This window comes from Phocoena phocoena, chromosome 12, assembly GCF_963924675.1.
Source record: "Phocoena phocoena chromosome 12, mPhoPho1.1, whole genome shotgun sequence".
NCBI classification, from domain to species: Eukaryota; Metazoa; Chordata; class Mammalia; order Artiodactyla; family Phocoenidae; genus Phocoena; species Phocoena phocoena.
Genome location: NC_089230.1, coordinates 2,268,571 through 2,287,704, shown reverse-complemented (window position 1 = coordinate 2,287,704; position 19,134 = coordinate 2,268,571). Strand labels below are relative to the sequence as shown.

The window sequence follows — 19,134 nt, the reverse complement described above, 5'->3', positions numbered from 1 at the left end:
AGGGATGTCACGTGAAGGGCTCTTTTCAAACAGAGGAGGGGATGGGACACCCGTGTCAATGCAGAATCGTAAGCTCCGTCAGAGAAAAACAAGTCAGGACTTGGAAAGAAGCGAATGACATTCAAAAGGATCATTGTGAGGGAGGGAATGGGACTGTTGTGACTTCGGTGCCCTGGGATCAGAGGTCGGCACGCACCTCAAAGTCAAACAGAAAAAGGCTTTTCTTCTATAGGGTTGGGGAAGGAGACAGGAATCAGAAACTTTGCAGGGAAATGACCCACAATGGCCGGGAAGAGGGTCCCGCCGTGCTGACGATTCCCCAGAGAAGCTGACGAGGGGACAGGTCCACGTTCAGTGTTGCTCAGACTTGGGGACAAGCCGCGTTCTGGGGTCTGTAGGAAGGAGAGACCCCTGACTAGCTCTTAGTAAGACAAAGCAGAGGGTGGGCCGTGGGCAGCTTGCTCAACTCAGGAAGAGAAAGGAAGCTAAAGAGAAAGGAGGAGGGAACATGTCAGTCAACCTGGTCTTGCTTTTAATTGATCTTTGCTATAAATTTTTTTATAAAACTATTTCCTGGGACTTCCCTGGTGGCGCAGTGGTTAAGAGTCCACCTGCCGATGCAGGGGACACGGATTCGAGGCCTGGTCCGGGAAGATCCCACATGCCGCAGAGCAACTGAGCCCGTGAGCCACCACTACTGAGCCTGCACTCTAGAGCCCGCAAGCCACAACTATTGAGCCTGTGCACCACAACTACTGAAGCCCGTGCGCCTAGAGCCCGTGCTCTGCGACGGGAGAGAAGCCACCGCAATGAGAAGCCTGCGCACCACAATGAAGAATAGCCCCCGCTTACTGCAAGCAGAGAAAGCCCACGCGCAGTGATGAAGACCCAATGCAGTCAAAAATAAATAAATAAATGTATAAGAAAAGAATAAAAAGTAAAAAACCTATTTCCTGAGACTTGAATCACAACACACTACATCGTGGTGAACACTTTTATGATTCCAGAATTCTTTTTCTTTTATTTTTCTGTCATTTTTTTTTTTTTTTTAAATCACTTGTACCCAAAAATGAGTTCTCCAAGTGACTCATCAATTGCTTTTCCTTCCATCAACTGCCATACCTAATGACAGGGCACTTGTTAGATCTGTCTCCTGCCATCTCATAAAGATCAAGTGCCCAGCTTTTTAGCATCTCACGCTTTTCTTTTTTTTAAATTGAGAGATAATCGACATATGACATTATATTGGTTTCAAGTGTACAACATAATGATTGGATATTTACATGTATTGTGAAATGAACAATAAGTCTAGTGAATGTCCATCACCACACATGGTGTTTTTGATCCCAAATGATACAATAGTAATACTTGTGGTTTTTTTATCCCCCCAAAAAACTAGTGTTTATTGAGTAGCTACCTCATCCCAGGCAGTGTCCTACCAGCGTCACATGAACTGAGGCTGCTGTCCTCCGTGACACTCTGAGGCTGCCCCGTCATGGTCTTTATTGTACAGACGAGGGAATGAGGGGTGAAGAAGGTCAGTACCTCCCTGCGGTGCACAGCTTTCGGGGTGAACACAGGCAGGGGGCTCCAGAGGCTGCATCACTAACCACAATGCTCACACGGCCCTTTCTAAATGCTTCTAAATCTTTCCAGGCAGCCGGCAAAGTGCCCTTGCTCCCAGAGGTAACTGACCAGGAGACGGAGTGAGTGTTTGAGCATAAACTCATTGTCACACCTTGAAAGGCAACTCAGAGTCCTTCTTCTGGGAGATAACAGCACCCAGGTCCCTCCCTTCTCAGCAACTTTACCACCAGCTCCAGGGAGTCATATGATTATTTTATAACCTACAGGATATAGATGGTTAACCATCTGTATTTGGGCAAATAGGCGTTCCTTTTACATAGGAAGTGGTAATTCAGCGATTTGCTTTTGGTTAATTCTGGTCTCTCACTGCTTTTTTCTTAATGACCATTAGAAAGTGCATCTGGTTAAGAGAATCACACCGGTGCCGTGCGTTCCTGGGGTGTCATGAGGGGCGTGTAGCCGAACTGGGCACTTTGGATCACGGCGTTTCTCAAGGTGAGCCCTGCTAAGCCCCCTCGACTCCTTTTAAAAATGTATTTTCTTCTCTGATACCCACATCTAAGGAATATTAGACATGGAAGTGCTTTACTCTTAAGAATTCCAGAATGCTGGCATGTTGTCTGTGTTTACACTTAGTGAAACATTCTCACTTTCACACATACAGTGTCCTACTAGTTTTAGGAATAGTACTGTGTGTTCAGGAAGCTCGCTTTCCCTCTAAATGTACAGGAAGTGATTTCATTCTAATTGCCTCGAACTGGAGCTTGGGCGATGGTTCGGGCATTGCTTCATAGGGGAAAAGTCCAGGGGGTACCTGTCTGGAGAGCAATTCTTTATTTAAATAAGTACGTAAAGAGTTTGCAGAGCTAAAACCTGAGCTAAAATAATGTTTTGGCGGCCACGCGATAGGTGATTTACGCACCGAAAGATGACGAGTGAGGGTCTCGAATAGCTGGGGATTGATTGGGAAGGAGCTTTTTAGGCAGTCATTTAAGAGAAATTGATTGGGTGGAAATTTTTATGAGACTCAGTGAAATACACGAAAAGCTCTGATAATGGCTGCAAATGCCACAACGATTGTGGAGTGAGTGTCTCATGACCATCAAAGAATGCGCAGTGGTCTTGAAAAGAGTCTGCCGTAGGTTCCATCCAAAGCCTATGGAGTTGCAGAAAACAGCTATTGCAGATATCAGTAAAGAAACAAATGCAAGGTCTGAATTAATTAATCACTAATTCTGGAAATGATTAGAGATATGAAATATAATTTCTGTAATGAAAAAGAAAATGTAAAAGTGAGCTTTTAAAGAAGCAAAGGGAACCAAAAGAAAAAAATTGCAAACTTATATACCAATCACTGGAAAAAACCCTCTGGCTTCTTTCTTAACCACTCTTATTCAAAAGCAGAAGGAAGCCAGACTAGGGTTTCAGCTCCACCGATGTTCATCTAAAAAAGGATAAAACACCCATGGTTCAAATGAATTAAGAGAACCTACATTTATTGAATACTTACTTTTGTAGTTTGTGAGATTCTGATATACATATCGTTTAAAAATAAACATATTATTTAAGATCTTGTGGGAATTTTATAGTCCTGGAGACAAGGTGAATTAGGTCTCTAATTCACAGCCCTAGAGGAACTGCAGTCTTCCCATCTATAAATGGGTATAAGTCTACCTTAGAGGGTTTTTGTGAGGCTATAAGGGATAATGGATGTAAAGCAGTGATCCCAATGCCCAGTGTGTAGTTAGAACTTAATTTCAAGCGTGCACACCCGCTTTCCACACACTCAACAAACATACACATGCATACACGCAGGCAATGCATACACCCGTATATAATATACCTACATATGACTGACTCTATGTGTGTACACAACATATATACATGCACACACATCACACATGCATGCAATGCATAACACGACATACCTACATATACCCATACACACAATGTGACACACACATTACACACACATGTATGCATGTGCATACATGTACTGAACATATGTACACATACACAGTTCTTGTTCCTTGTCTTGTGGGCCGTCACTATTTATGAGAATAAACACAGATTTAAAATCTTCTGCCTTAACTTTAACAAACTATTAAACTTGTTATTAAATTTGTTTAAATCAAAAATTTAACAGTTTCCTTGCTGATAATATTTTGTTAAAATTATTCATGTTTTCCCTGTATTTAATTTTGTTGGGTAGATTCTGCCCTTGGCCAAATGCACAAAAAGGTTGAAGTTGGTCTGTTACCCACCCCCTTCTGCTTTTTCAGCCACCTCTTCTCTTCTCTTGGGGATCTTACTTCCTTTTTGCTGCCACCCACTCCTGGTCCGAACAGAGAGCAGACCAGTAATTGACAGACAGACCCTGCGAGGCTGTCCTTGGTCAACTGATACCAGTGAAGACGCTGGCTGCTAATGCCCTAAACTGTTTTCTGCCTGTCCCTGGTCCTCTGCATGTGACCAGAGGGCTTCCAAAGCCCTCAAAGACCAGAGCAGAGGAGTAGCTCCTGTGAAGTGGAGACCCGGGGGGCGGCCTCTGGTGGATTTGAGAGCAGCTGAGTAGGGAGAAGGGGCACTGCCTGGAGTTTTTTTTTTTTAATTTTTTTTTTTAAATTAATTTATTTTATTTATTTTTGGCTGTGTTGGGTCTTCGTTGCTGCACACAGGCTTTCTCTATTTGCAGTGAGCGGAGGCTACTCTTCCTTGTGGGGCAGGGGCTTCTCATTGTGGTGGCTTCTCTTGTGGAGCATGGGATCCAAGCACATGGGCTTCAGTAGTTGTGGCACACGGGCTCCAGTAGTTGTGGCTCTCAGGCTCAGTAGTTGTGGCTCGTGGGCTCTAGAGCACAGGCTCAGTAGTTGTGGCTCACGGGCTTAGCTGCTCTGCAGCATGTGGGATCTTCCTGGACCAGGGCTCAAACCCATGTCCCCTGCATTGGCAGGCGGACTCTCAACCATTGTGCCACCAGGGAAGCCCTATTCTTTTCATTTTTGAATGAAGTAGTCAATTAGCTGTTAGTTTCTGAGATACCTTCTTTTGCATATTGTACCTAATGAAAATGGTACTAGGAAGCCACAGTGTTTAACTGCAAAAAAAAAAAAAGTAAATTAGCATTTAAAACACTATGTTAAAGACGGTCATCTAATTAAGTAACATTAAGTTTTCCTTGAAGTAACACTTTTTTTTTCCTGGGTCGTAACAAAATCTTTGAAATGTGACAGTTGGGAGGCAGACGCTCTCGCCATGTGCATACGTTGAATCTTGGGACTTTAGCACATTTACTTTTCATCTAAAAGAGTAACATATTTATGGTTTCAAATCTTAAATGCAAATGTCATATGAAGGTTCAACTTATCACCGTGTGTCTCTATAAACGGACGAAAAGCCATTCAAAGATACATCTTTTAGGGGCTTCCCTGGTGGCGCAGTGGTTGAGAGTCCGCCTGCCGATGCAGGGGACGCGGGTTCGTGCCCCGGTCCGGGAGGGTCCCGCGTGCCACGGAGCGGCTGGGCCCGTGGGCCATGGCCGCTGGGCCTGCGCGTCCGGAGCCTGTGCTCCGCGGCAGGAGGGGCCGCAGCAGTGAGGGGTCCGCGTACCACAAAAAAAAAAAAAAAAAAAAAAAAAAAGATATACCTTTTAATAATAGATGAATTCTAAGTATGTCCACGATGAGAAAAGAATCTGTCAGGAGTTAGCACAAGGCCTGTGTGCTTTTCCTTTCATGCAATTTCTGAGTGGGGGATACACTCCTAGTTGGAGGCCGGCGTGGAGACCAGCTTGCTGCCTGAAGATGGGGGATCTGTTCGCCTTAGTGATGTCCCTCACCACCAGGAAGTGCCAGCGCTGGACAGAGCCTGGAGCTGCTGGCCACCAGGCGGCATGTGGGCCTGGCGTTTATACTTGTCTTGGAAGGAAGGAAGGAAGGAAGGAAGGACGGGATAGCTCCTCTAGGTCAGCTTTTTCCAAAGTGTTTTCCAAAGAACACCGACTCTAAACTTCCTGTGGGTGGGCAGGCTGGGAAGGTGTGCTTACTCAGCAAGGCTCTGAGCCGTGGTAAGAAACCGTGACATAAATACCCAAGAGGAGGATGCAGGTGGCAGCATTGCCCAATCTCACTCAGCCCCAGAGCAATCTTTCCCCTGCTCTTCCTTTCTCCCTCTCTCCCGCTGTTCTTTGTACCCAGAGCATCTCCCAGGAACTCACTTGTAAATGCTGATCTAAATTCCAATGATCTAAGTTGCTGGACGCTGGAATTCGCGGTGAAGTCCCAGTTCTCACACACAAACGTGCGTTAGAGTAACCCGGAGACAGTGTGAAAGGAGATGGTCCATGATCACAGCGGACATGCACAGGACTCCAGAGCTTACGTCACCCCCAGCTTTACTGATGACTCAGAAGACACAGGCAGGCACAGGCACAGGGTGACGTCGCTTTCCTGGAGGCGCCCCGAACCATCAGATACAGCTTACTAAACGTGGGTTTTGGTTTCAGATCAATATGGAGTGCCATGAGCAGCACACGTGAAAACACTGCTCTCAGGGCTCTGCAGGTTTGACCTGCTCACCGCACAGTCGGAGGCTGCCTCTTTCCCGTGCCCCGCACCCTCCCGTGGACGGGGCTCCAGCGGCCCCCATGCTCCACATCCAGGAACAAGGGTGTTGTCCGCCTCAAAGCTTCTCCGTCAGGGCCTCCACAGGCAAATGCACTTAGCTTGGTTCCAAGGAGGCCGGTCAAGGTTAGTCCTGCCCCCGTGTCTCCAGCTGGAAGGGAGAGCTGCACCTGCTTCAACCCTTTCCTCACCAAAGAGCTCATCACCAGAGACTCTGATTCAGCAGGTCTGACCCATGTCACACCCACCTCGTGTTCTCTAAGGACTCACCACTGTGCCTGCCAGAGAGTTTGCCGTCCCCCAAGGCAGCTCGTGTCATTCTTACTACACGGTTCAAGTGTTCTTTCTAATGTTTGGTCAAATCTGTGGATACCGTCTCCACTCACTGGGCATGGGCACATTCTGACCCTGTGCGGGGATGGGTAAGCCTAGACCCTCTTTCGAGTGACAACCTTGTGGGTAGTTGATGACCTCATTCCTCCCTGGCCCTCCGTCCGTTCAGGGGGAACATCTCCAGTTCTGGCACATGGGGGTCTCTCTTCACCATCATAGCCACTCGGCTTCAACTGATTCAAGCTGGCCACTTTTTCCGTAGCTCAACTCAAAATTCCTATGTAAGTGTGGTCAGCATAGACTTGATGAAACCATCACGTACCTCATCCTAAGCCTTGCGATAATTTGGCCTAAAAATAAAACATCAATTAATTTTAACAGGCTACATTTATTGAGCATTATTTTAGTTTTCTATTGCTTCCATAACAAATGACCACACGTATACTTAACTCTCAGTTCATTAGAGAAGGTACGAAACATCTATTTTCAAAATGTCTTAATAGCGCAATTTTCATAACAGAAAGTCCGCAGATTCTTTCTCCAAAAAGTTGACTACTGCTGCTCGAGATTTGAGGTAATTTACTTGAGGAAAAAAGAAAGGTTCTTTCCATGTTGTGGTGCCCCTGATGCCAATCTGTCACCAGCACAATTTCCTCCAAACGACTCACATGATTTTTGTAATGAAAATGGTGGCCTGGGGCAGGGTGAATTACCCAGTGACGGCGAGTGCCTCGCGCACGTGTCAACCTGAGAGCAGCCTTTTTGGAGAACACTGATTCTCAACCACAGAAGCGTTATGTTGGTCATCACGCAGATTTCTATATGGTTTACACCCAACAGTTATGTAACACTATCCCTGAAAGATGAAGAACTTAACAAATTTGGGTTATTGTGATTTATTCTGCCATTCTAATCAGAAATAAGAGTAAATCAAAGGAGATTAAAATAATGTCTCAGGAACAGACATAAGTCAGACCGAACCTCTAAGGTCTCTGCTTGGAGCGCGCCCCCCAGCAGCATGGCCTGAATATCTGGTTTCTTGTGGTGCCAGCTTCGACCCTCCTGCCGACACTCATGACAAAGACTTTCCTGACCCTGGCCTTCTCCTTACCAGAGGGAACCCCTTGTTTTTCTGTACACCCCACTATTATTGCTAGTATTGCACAGTTTTTAATGATTTGTTTACCTGACAGCTTCTAGAAGCTGGAGCTGACGTTCAATGCATCTCTGCATCCTCTGTGTTTCTCCTCAGTAGATACTCATAAACATTGGTTGAACTGAATTCAATTTGAATTCAGAAAACATTTCTACCACGGTGTGGTTAAAAAGTATCTTCCCTAAGTGGGGTCCCAGCTGGGCCAAGCATGCTGGGTCATCCCTTACTGCATTATAACTGGGCTGCCGTTCCCACCGTTGCCAACCCTACCTCCATATGGTATGAAGGCCTGACACCCCCGCACCCCGCAGCTGCGTCTCACCAGGACCCATGTTGCCTCCCCAGGTCTGGACTCCGTCTGGGCTCGGTCCCTGCACCACTCCCCAGCAGCGTGGTCTCCACGGCAGCCCTGTGTCCCCGCTTCCGTGGTATCCCCCTCCTGCTCTGCTCCCAGCCCCCTTCCCATGCACCTGTAGTCCACCCCTCCCTCAGTCTGTACCTTTTCCTCCTTCTGGAGTCCTTGAAAGTCCTTCTTCCCACACACCTTCCACAACCTCCTCAGTCCCAAGTGAGGACAAGTCCCCCGCATCAGCGCATTTGTGTGAAGCTGTGTGCACGTTATTTTTATTAGCTTTTTGAGGCATAATTTATAACAGTAAACGTCACCAATTTGAAGTACACCCTTCAGTGGGTTTTGACAACAGTCACCGTCCTGACAGGGAGCATCTCCCGCACCATAAAAAGTTCCCGAGCCTGGCCCAGCCGGTCTCTTCTTCCGACCCCTCACCCACGGCCCCAGCTGGTCTCTTCTTCCGACCCCTCACCCACGGCAGTCACTGAGTTGGTTCCTGCCACTATTGTTTTGCCTTTTCTAGAATTTCATATAAATGGAATGATGCAGTACATGGGTCTTATATGTTTGAATTCTTTACCCAGAAAAATGCTTTTGTAATTCACGTGTGTGGAGCGGGCGTCAGTATCCACTTTTCATCTTCTGACTGCGTTCTAGTGTGTGGATGGGGTGCAATCCACACATCTGTTCCCCAGCTGATGGGCACTGGGGTTCTTTCCAGTTTGGGGCTGTTAAGAATAAACCTTTGAGTACAAGTCTTTCATTTTCATTCTCCTGGGTGAACACGCAGGGGTCACTTGTGGTTCACGTGGTAAGTGTGTGTTTAACTTATGAGAGACTTTGACTTGTTTTCTCAGAGCGGGTCTCTGTGCTGCGTCCCCACCACTTTGGTGAGCACGCGAGGCTCCACATCGTCTTCCACAGTCTTGTTTGCCTTTCTGATTTTAGCCAGTCTGGTGAGCATGAAACGACTTCTTATTGCAGTTTTAATTTGCATTTTCCTAATAATTAATGACACGGAGTGTCTTTTCTTGTGCTTATAAATACATCTATGTATTTTCTTTGGTGAATCGACTTAAAATTTTTCCTGATTCTTCTTGAGTTGTTTGTCTTCTTGACATTGAGTTGTAAGGGTTTTTTGAATATGCTGGCCACAATGATCAGATATAAATTTACAATTTTTTCCCCATGCAATGGTCTTTTTCATTTTCTGAAGCCTTTCGAAGGGCAGAAGTTTTAAATTCTGATCAGTTACAATTTATCAATTTTATAACAGTTCATGCCTTGAGCAATTTATACAAGAAATCTCTTTCATTCCCAAGGGCGTGAAGATTTTCTCCTATGTCTTCTTCTAGATGTTTTATGGTTTTAGCTCTCACATACAGCTCTATAACCTGTTCTGAATTAGTTTTTTGCCTACGGTGTGATATAAGGGGTTTGCATCAACTTTTATACATGAATATCCAGTTGTTCTGGCACCATTACTGAAAAGACTGTTTTTCCCACTGAATTACGTTGGTAGTTTAGTTAAAAATCTGTATTTATTCTGTTCTATTGATTTATGAATCTATCCTCTTGTCGTAATTGCTGTAGCTTACAGTAAGCCTTGAAATCAGGTATCGTGAGTCCTACAATTTTGTTCTCTTTTTCAAAGTTGTTTTGGCTATTCTAAATCCCTTGAATTTCTTAATAAACTTTAGATTTACCTTGTCAATTTCTACAAAAACCCTTGCCACAATTTTGATTTGGGTTTTGTATCTGTAGATCAGTTTGGAGAGAACTGACATTTTAACAATATTGAATTGTTTAATCTACATATGACGTATCTTTCCATTAAGTTAGATGATTTAATTTCTCTCAGCGATGTTTTGTAGTTTTCAGGATATGTACACATTTTGGTGGATGTATTCATAAGTATTTCATTTCATGTTTTCTGATGCTATTATGATTTTTTTTTCAGTTTCAATTTCCAAATGTTGCTGGGGCATAGAATGACAATTGATTTGTGTCCATCATTGGTGTCCAGTCTGATGTTAACCCTAATCAGTGTATTATTATTATTATTATTATTATTATTTTTTATTTTTGGCTGCACTGTGAGGCATGTGGGATCTTAGTTCCCCAAGCAGGGATCGAACCCATGCCCCCTGCAGTGGCAGTGCGGATTCTTAACCACTGGACCGCCAGGGAAGTGCCCCAATCAATGTATTTTCATTTTACATACTGTGTATATCACCTATAGGATCTCTCTTAGGTCTTCTTATATCTTTCATGACACTCCTCGTCATGTTTATGCCTTCCTCTACCGTCTTGATCGTGTGGAGTATATTTACAGTAGCTGTTGGTGCATCTTTTTGTGCTAATTCTATCATCTCTGTCATTTTTCTGTTTCTTTGTGTAGATCATGGGTCACACTTTTCTGTTATTTTAAATGTCTGTGTTTTAGTCAGTTTGAGCTACCATAACAAATTACCACAAATTGTTGTCTGTTGCTGAAACAACAAACATTTTATTTCTCACGTTCTAGGGGTTGGGAAATCCAAGATCAAGGCCCCAGAGGATCCAGGTCTGATGAAACCTTGCTTCCTGGTCTGCAGTCTTCTCACTGTGTCCCCACAGGGTGCAGAGCAGAGAAAGGAAGCAAGCCCTGTCGTGTCTCTTCTTGTAAGGGCACGAATCCCATTGAGGGGGGAGGCCCCATCTCTACCTGCCATCACACTGGGGGTTCAGCTTCAGCATACAAATTTTGGGGAGCTGCAAACATTCGATCTACTGTGGTTTGGAAATTTTTGTTTGGTGCCTGACATTATGAGTTTTACATGTTGAAGGCTGAGTTTTGTTTATTTCCTTAAATAATTTTGGGCTTTATTCTGGAATGTAGTTGTATTATTGGAATCAGATGGATCATTTGAGACTTCCTCTCAGGCTTTGCTCTGGACGACAGGTCCAGAGCAGCATTTAGGTCCGATTATTTTAACCCCATTACTCCTAAGATGGCACCCTTCTGAGGATGCTCCCAGGGCTCTGGGATGTGGAAGGTCATGGTTGCCACTGATGCCGAAACCCCGCCTCTCTTTACTGGTGCTGAGTAGAAATGCGGAGGCAGAGTTTTGGGTGAAGTAGAAAAGAGTGCTTTTATTGCTTTGCCAGGCAAAGGGGGCCACAGCAGGCCAGTGCCCTCAAGATGTGCCCTCCCTTGAGAGTACGAAAGGCTCTATAGTCTCGGGGTGGGAAATCGGGCAGCAGACAAGGGTCAAGCGGCACATTCTTCTTGACTTCAGCAAAGTTTCAGAACCATCAAAGCTGGCGTCAGGTGGTCCCAGGATGGGCTCTGGTGGCCCTTGAGGCTATCGTGCCATGACCTTCTTTCTGGAATGAAGAAGGCTCACAAGGGAAGGGTTGTTAGGGAGTGTTTTCTCCAAGAAGTAAACACCAGGTGCATAGTTCAATTCTAACCAGAGAACGATCATTTTCAAACGGCAGTTAAGCAAGAAGAAAAAGAAAAAAATATATATATATATATTTGTGGGGGAGAGTGGCTGGATGGGCTAAAAGAATAAAGTTTAACGTGAGGGAGGCTATCAACTGGTTTCTCTTGCAACAGCGATCTGGCCGTGGGAGCTATTTCCAGCCTGGAAGGACACTGCGAACCCCGCTGCTCATCCTTTCTGGTGGTCCTTCCCCCAGTCGCGTGTCGCTTCCTGTTAAGGACACCACTCTGCTGGTCTCCTCGTTTTTCTGTGTGAAGGGCCTCCTCTCCCAGCCGCCCGGCCTCCCTGAATTCTGGTCCCGGTCTCCTCAACTCAGCAAGAGGGCCATTCTCTGGGTTACCCCCCTGCTCTGCACTTGGGAACTGCTCCCCTTGAGAGCTGGGGGCTTCGCAGAGCTCAGACCATTGCCCACTTCACTGGTCTCCTGTCGGGGACCATAGTCCTGTGATGTCTGTAAACTGTGATTTAATGCATTTTACAGGCTTTCTTGGTTGTTTAATGCGTAAGGTGCATTTGGTCTCTGTTAATCCATCATGGCTGGAAGCACAAGTCTTGAGTTTTGATTGATACGTTTAATCTGATAATCTGATCGACGTGTCTACTTCCTCAATATGCTTTCGCAGAACAGAAGCTCCGTATTATGCGTCTTCTGCATGCTCTGAAGTGCCCATTAGGACTCTAAACTTGCAGGCAATTGCAAAAGTGCAGAGGGGAGCCCAGCCTCCCTGCAGTCCTGTGTCCACAGCAGGGACCCGAGCGGCAGCGAACACTCAGTGTCCAGGCATCCGGGAAGGAGTGGGTTCAGGCCACCTGATCTGTGATTGGGAAGCAACAGCAGGAGAATCAAATGATACGAGAAGTACGTTCAGAAAATCCTTCGGGGTGCCCTCTGTGATCTAACGAATCCTTCCCCCAGATGTCAGTGTTGACTCTGGAGGTGGGGACTGACTTGGAGCAGGTAGATATGTCATGGGACACATTTCTCCTTCCTGTCTGAGCCTCTGAGGCCCGCGTTTCTGTTGTTCCTCCGTCTTCTTGACCTTGCTGGGCCACGTGGCAAGGGGGGAGCTGAAGGAGAGGGAGTGTGCATTTCACAGGGGTGTCAGGATTCCAGGACAGGGGTTTTGTCGGGGGTGGGGCTGGATCATAAAGCAGGATGATGAACACCAAGCAAAGAAGGATGAGTGAGTATGCGAAGAGCAAAGAATCCTTCTTTCCTTCCTGTTTGTTTTAAATGATAGATTTCAGAGTCCTGCGTGCTGGGACTCCAGCTCCATCCTTTCTTAGTCTCCTGGTGAATTTCTTGAGCCTGGACCCCGTGTCCCCCCTCTTGGCATTCCCAGCATGTCACATGCTCCATCAAGGGTGTTTGGACGGTCAGGCTGACCCGGCCAGGCTGGTCACACCGTTTCACAAACACGCAGTGCTCAGTATTCCTTTTCAGCCAGAGCGGTCACCTGCAGGTGACCTGTTCTCCAAGGACCCAGAGTGGGCCTGTCCGCAGAGCCTTCCCTAGCCACGCCGACCTGAACCTTCCTTCCCAAACTCTGGTTTCTGCGGACTATGCTGTGTTTGCCCCAGTAGATTAGTGGTCGTTAGCTAGACTGTCCATTGGACGTATCTGTGGCTTTTCAGGATTATATATATAAAACCATAAATATATACCCAGCCTTTAATATCATATATAATATTTTCAGGCTAGGACTATAAATTATAAGTATCCTAGCAACAGCTACACTTCTATAGGTTTTGTTCAGTGGACTCTTGTGAATGTAATTAGTTTGAATTTTGCAGGAGAATTTTTTCTGCAGATCAGATCTGTGGTTTTGCTGATATCACCCTTTTTTATGCTCTAGATCAGGGACCGGCAAATCACAGCCCATGGCACCATGTCTGGTCCGCCCACTCATTCGTGTAGCTGTCTGTAGCTGCTTTCACACTGCGCCCGCAGATTTGAGTAGCTGTGTCAGAGACTACAGGACCCGAAGATCCTAAAATATTTACCATCTGGCCTTTTACAGAAAGAGGCTGCTGACATCAGCTCTAAATGAACATTTCTGTGTAAAATAGTATACTGTGCACTCTTTGTGTTGAAATGGGAAGAAATCTATTTCCTTAATTCTCTGGATCTCTGAGAATACTTAACTGTAATGCATTTTGCTTTCTTTCCTCCTTAGATTCACTTCTCTCCTATTCTCTCCGCTGTGAGCCGGAGGAGTTGAAAATCCACTCCCCTTCTAGTCCAGGCCCGGACTCTCTGCCCAGATCAAGCACCACCATGAGAGAGGTGAGCATCTTTTTTTTTTTTTTTTTTTCAGAGTGGCTAAACCGTTTTATTTTCCCACCAGTGACATGATGTAAGTTTTCTACGTACTCGCCAGCATTTGATGTTGTCACTATACTTTTTTTTTTTTAACATCTTTATCGGGGTATAATTTGAGCATCTTTTTCATTTTGGTTGGGAGTATAATTTCGGTCAGTCGTGCTCCTTGAAAATGACACTACTGCCAACTCTGTCTTTGTTCACTTTCCAGGAACCCGTGAATTCCACCAACATCTACGATGCAAATGAGGATTATTTTGGGTTCGCTAATAGTTCCGATTACTCACTCGATGTTGATAGCTTTCTGTGTTCCTTGCAGGAGGTCAGAAAGTTCTCGGGGCTATTTGTGCCACTCGCTTACTCCTTGATATGTGTCTCTGGCCTCCTGGGCAATATTTTGGTGGTGGTCACCTTTGCTTTTTATAAGAAAGCCAAGTCTATGACAGACGTTTATCTCTTGAACATGGCCGTCGCAGACATCCTCTTCGTCCTTACCCTCCCGTTCTGGGCCGTCAACCACGCTACTGGCGAGTGGATTTTCAGCAACGTCATGTGCAAACTGACCCGGGGCATCTACGCCATCAACTTTAACTGTGGGATGCTGCTCCTGACCTGCATCAGCCTGGACCGCTACATCGCCATCGTGCAGGCCACCAAGTCCTTCCGGTTCCGGTCCAGAGCCTTGGCCCACCACAGGATCATCTGTTTGGTCGTGTGGGTCGTGTCGATCTTCATCTCCAGCTCGACCTTCATGTTCAACCAGAAATACAAGCTGCAGGGCAGCGACGTCTGCGAGCCCAGGTACCACGCCGTCTCCGAGCCAATCCGGTGGAAGCTGCTGATGCTGGGGCTGCAGCTCCTGTTCGGCTTCTTCATCCCGCTGGTGTTTATGATATTTTGCTACATGTTTATTGTCAAGACCTTAATTCAAGCTCAGAATTCCAAAAGGCACAGAGCCATCCGCGTGATCATAGCCGTGGTCCTTGTCTTTCTGGCTTGCCAGATCCCACATAACATGGTGCTTCTCGTGACCGCCGTCAACCTGGGCAGGACGGACCGCTCGTGCAGCAGCGAGAGGCTGCTGGGCTACACCAGGAACGTCACCGAGGTCCTGGCTTTCCTGCACTGCTGCCTCAACCCGGTGCTCTATGCCTTCGTCGGTCAGAAGTTTAGAAGCTACTTTCTGAAGATCACGAAGGACCTGTGGTGCGTGAAGAGGAGGCAGAAGTCGCCGGGCTTCTCGTGCTCCCGGCTGCACTCGGACACCCTCACCTCCCGGCAGAACAGCGAGACCGCGGACAACGACAGCCCGTCCTCCTTCACCATGTGACGCCCCCCAGGCTCGGCGCGGACGGGCGAGCAGGCAGGACAAAAACGCACGGGGCGTGTGGACACGAAGCCAAAGCGAGCGGGGTCTTTCCTGCAAGATCAGGGCTGCACGCGCTCGGGGTGCCAGCAGGCACCGACGCGCAGCGTCCCCCAAACTCACTTGACGGGGACGCTCTGTGCCCCCGTCCCTGCTGGCTGGCATTCCGCAAAACAGGCTTTAGGAAATGCTGAATGAAAATGAATTGCTGACAAATGTGAACACTTTCAGGAATATTCACGAAGCAGCCCTAGACCACAATTTCTTCTGGTCGTCGCAAAACATCCCACGGCTTAAAAACCCAGAATGGATGGGCTTCCCTGGTGGCGCAGCGGTTGAGAGTCCGCCTGCCGATGCGGGGGATGCGGGTTCGTGCCCCGGTCCGGGAAGATCCCACACGCCGCGCGGCTGGGCCCATGAGCCATGGCCGCTGGGCTTGCACGTCCGGAGCCTGTGCTCCGCAACGGGGGAGGCCGCAACAGTGAGAGGCCCGCGTACCGCAAAAAAAAAAAAAAAAAAAAAAAAAACAACAAAAAATGGAAAAAACAAACGAATGCCCTCTTGTAACTCATTTTAGGCAGAAGCTTAAACGTCTTTCCATCGCGATGGTTACTGTTGGTGTCATAATAGCAAAATGGGCTGGCTTGAGCTTTATCTCATTTCCCTGTGAAAAAGTGTGAGTTTTTTCTCATTTCTCAAGCGTGAGCTCATAAAAAAAGCAGAAGGAAAACAAGCTCAGAGACAGAAGAGGTGGCTGCATAAGTACTAGGGACACTTGTCACGGCGGATAAGGCAGTTGAGGTTGTAACAGGCCGTCAGGAAGTGTAAGTTTGCTTCATTTCCCTCTGTGACTGGAAATTCTCTAAAATTCCATTAGACTGCATGCATTTAGCGTACAGAAGGGGCTTAATAATTATTTGTTTAACAGAACACAATAAAGTTGGAGCTTATAGTGCAGTTTAAGGAGTTAGTCGTTTAAATTTTTTGTTTTTTAATAAATAGAGTACTTTTTAAAAAAGAACCAGGAAACTTTACTGAGACAATAATGTAAGAACTTTTGTTCACTTCCATCATGGAGTTGAAGAAAGCTGTGTGCAGGGGACTCTGGCTGTGACGAGCTTCAAATTAGCTTCTCAGAGAGCTTGGATCACGTTGGCTTCTGCTGCAGTAAAGTGGTTTTACCTAAAGTCTGAGCTTAACTATGGAATCAGTTTTTCACAAATCTCTTTGCGTCAAAAGTTCATAGAACTCAAGTTTTGAAAGTGCTTTGTAAATATATGAACCTAAGTGGAAAAGCGTCAACCCATCTTACAAAAACACAAACACGGGAATTCCCTGGCCGTCCAGTGGTTAGCACTCTGTGCTTTCACTGCCGACGGCCCAGATTCGGTCCCTGGTCGGGGAACTAAGATCCCACAAGCCTTGAGGCGCGACCAAACCAAACCAAACCAAACCAAACAAGCAAACAAAAAACCCACCAGTGCTTATTAGAAAAGTCCTGACATGAGCTGCAAAGATACTGATGTGTATTTAATGTGTTATCTGAAACTTGCTCTTGTTCTTACACGCTTCAGCTACATCTCTACATGAAATTCAACGTGATCTCTTAAGATCCAAAGCCTGTATTTTTAACACGTGGTTTTGGCTTTGCAAAATAAAACTGTTCTGTGGGTGAAGTAGAAATTGTCTTCCAGTCTCAGGGCTCCGACTGGGAGACCCTGGTGTTCAGGGGTCCCACGTCCTTCAAATCTGTTAGCGTGTGACTTCAGAAATCAAAGCAGAGGAGGCGTTACTCAGATGCTTCTTTCGGTTTGACCAGAGCGCTGATGAGATGCGTGAAAGCGTGTTTCAAAACCGGCACAGAAACGTCATACTGACCCGGCGAAGCTGGAATCAAGGTCTTCTGCATCTCAGTCTCCAGAGGAGTGAGACTTGCTTCTTTATGCAATAACCCTTTTCAGATTTCAGCCATGATGAATAAAGGTGTTTCTAAAATGTGCTACATATTTTATTAACGGCATCCTTTTCTCGTGCTGCCTTGGGCATCAGAACAGGTGCATCAACGACCGTTTGGTGCTGCAGAGGCCGACGCCCCCGGTGACCCGGGGCTGCCGGGGTCTCTGCTCTTACGCTAAAGGGCTCCGGACTGTTCTTTAACGGTTCCCGGGTCTCCTTTTCATCTGTTTCTCGTATCTTCTCTCACTGTCAGGCTCTGGCTGGACCTTAAGTGTGTGCCTTTCGTCCCTCCTCTGACTCTTTGCAAACATTGTTCCACTGTGTTTGGGGATCATCTGTCTACACTTGTCAGGACTGTGTATTAATAGGGACAATGGGTTCGCGCCTGCCAGGCTGTTATTCATGCGTTAATCATACGCACATGTGTAATTTATGGCACACGCATGTGTGTGTGTTTATGTACAATCACATCTATGTGCTGACCAGAGGATAATTTTTCTTCGTTCCCGTTACAAAGTAGTTGAGACGCGGTCTCGATCAATTATTTCTGGATAACTGAGATTTTACTATATGTATATCTCAGCAAAGGTGAAAATTCAGGCACGGAGGTATTATCTTGCAAATTGTATGTTGATTTGCTTCTGAGGACAGATAGCCTAGCTTTTAAGTGAAGCCAGGAAAGTACAATATTTTTAAATCCTTTTAAGGTTTCTGATAGTGTGTGCAAATTCCAGGCGTTCGGGAGGTATGAGGACACGGAATCTGGTCTAAGGGAATACAGTGTGTATGTTTTGAGCCTACTGGTGTACCACTTTGGGAGGGCCGCCGTAACAAAATATCACAGACCAGGCTGCTCAAACAACTGACGTTTCTATCTCCCCGTCTGAGATCCAGGTGTGGGCAGGGCTGGTTTCGCCCCAGCCCTCTCTCCTTGGCTTGCAGACGGCCGTCTTCTCCCTGTGTCCTCACACAGTCGTCCCTCTGTGGGGGAAGTGTGTGACCTCCCCTTCTTACAGGGACACCAGTCACATGGGATTAGGGCTCACCCTGATGGTATCGTTTTAACTTATCAACTGTTTAAGGCCCTCTCTCCAAATACAGTCCCGTTCTGAGGAATAGGGGTCAGGACACCAACGTGTTAATTTGGGGGGACACAAGTCCAACTAGCCCATAACAGCTAGGTTTCTAAAGGCAGAGCAACTTTTCATATTCGAGTTAATTTCAGACACGTGATAATTCATTTCCGGGTGGTGTCCCCCTTTCTGGTAAGTTGGGTTCCAGGTAGTCATTCCCAGTTCAGGCTTTCAGTTTTCAGGTGCATATCCCCATAACATGAGGACGACAACGGACACTGTGGTGCTGGTCAGCCACACCTGCCTGGTCAGCCCGCACAGTAACTGAGCGCTGACGCTCCCACCGCGGATGGCCCTCCTCTGAGGATCTCTGCTGGCCAGTCTGCCGCCCTCCATGCCCCCTTGGGGGAGGGGGCTTCTCCCACCTCCCTGCTTCACCCTCCAGCTCTTCAGTGCAGTGGGAATTTCCCCAAACTTGGGCCACTTCTGTACTTGATGTCGAGAGCACCCTCTTCTCTCGGGGGCCTCAGGGTGGTGGGCAGCAGCTGTGGCTGCAGAAGGCAGCTGTGACGGTGCCAGGGGGGTGGGACCCCCTTCGCCCACCCATTTATACAAACAGGGCACTCCTGGCTCGAGACTTCAGAGGCCTCTGTTATCTCATCCGATTCCTAGAGCAGCCCGTATCCTCCCTCACAACTGCGGGAAGACCATTCGAATCGCTGCAGCCCTCACGGAGTTCAGGTCCTCGGATGTGGAGCTCACTGCCCTGTGGGAGCCAGAGGTACATATGCCGTCTTTGTGCTCAGGGACTTTACACGCGGGGAGGCTGCGGAAGCAGAGCTCAGAACGAGCAGCTGTGACTTATTTTCACGTTT

The 19,134-nt window shown here is 46.9% G+C and overlaps 1 protein-coding gene across 1 annotated transcript; it reads left to right on the top strand.

Annotated features, from left to right (window-relative positions):
• The first annotated feature begins 13,819 nt into the window (after window positions 1-13,819).
• Window positions 13,820-15,194, top strand: CCR6 (C-C motif chemokine receptor 6). The gene is made up of 2 exons (XM_065889204.1): window positions 13,820-13,828; window positions 14,076-15,194. The coding sequence occupies exons 1-2, from the start codon at window positions 13,820-13,822 to the stop codon at window positions 15,192-15,194; spliced, it is 1,128 nt and encodes a 375-aa protein (XP_065745276.1).
• Window positions 15,195-19,134: the final 3,940 nt, after the last annotated feature.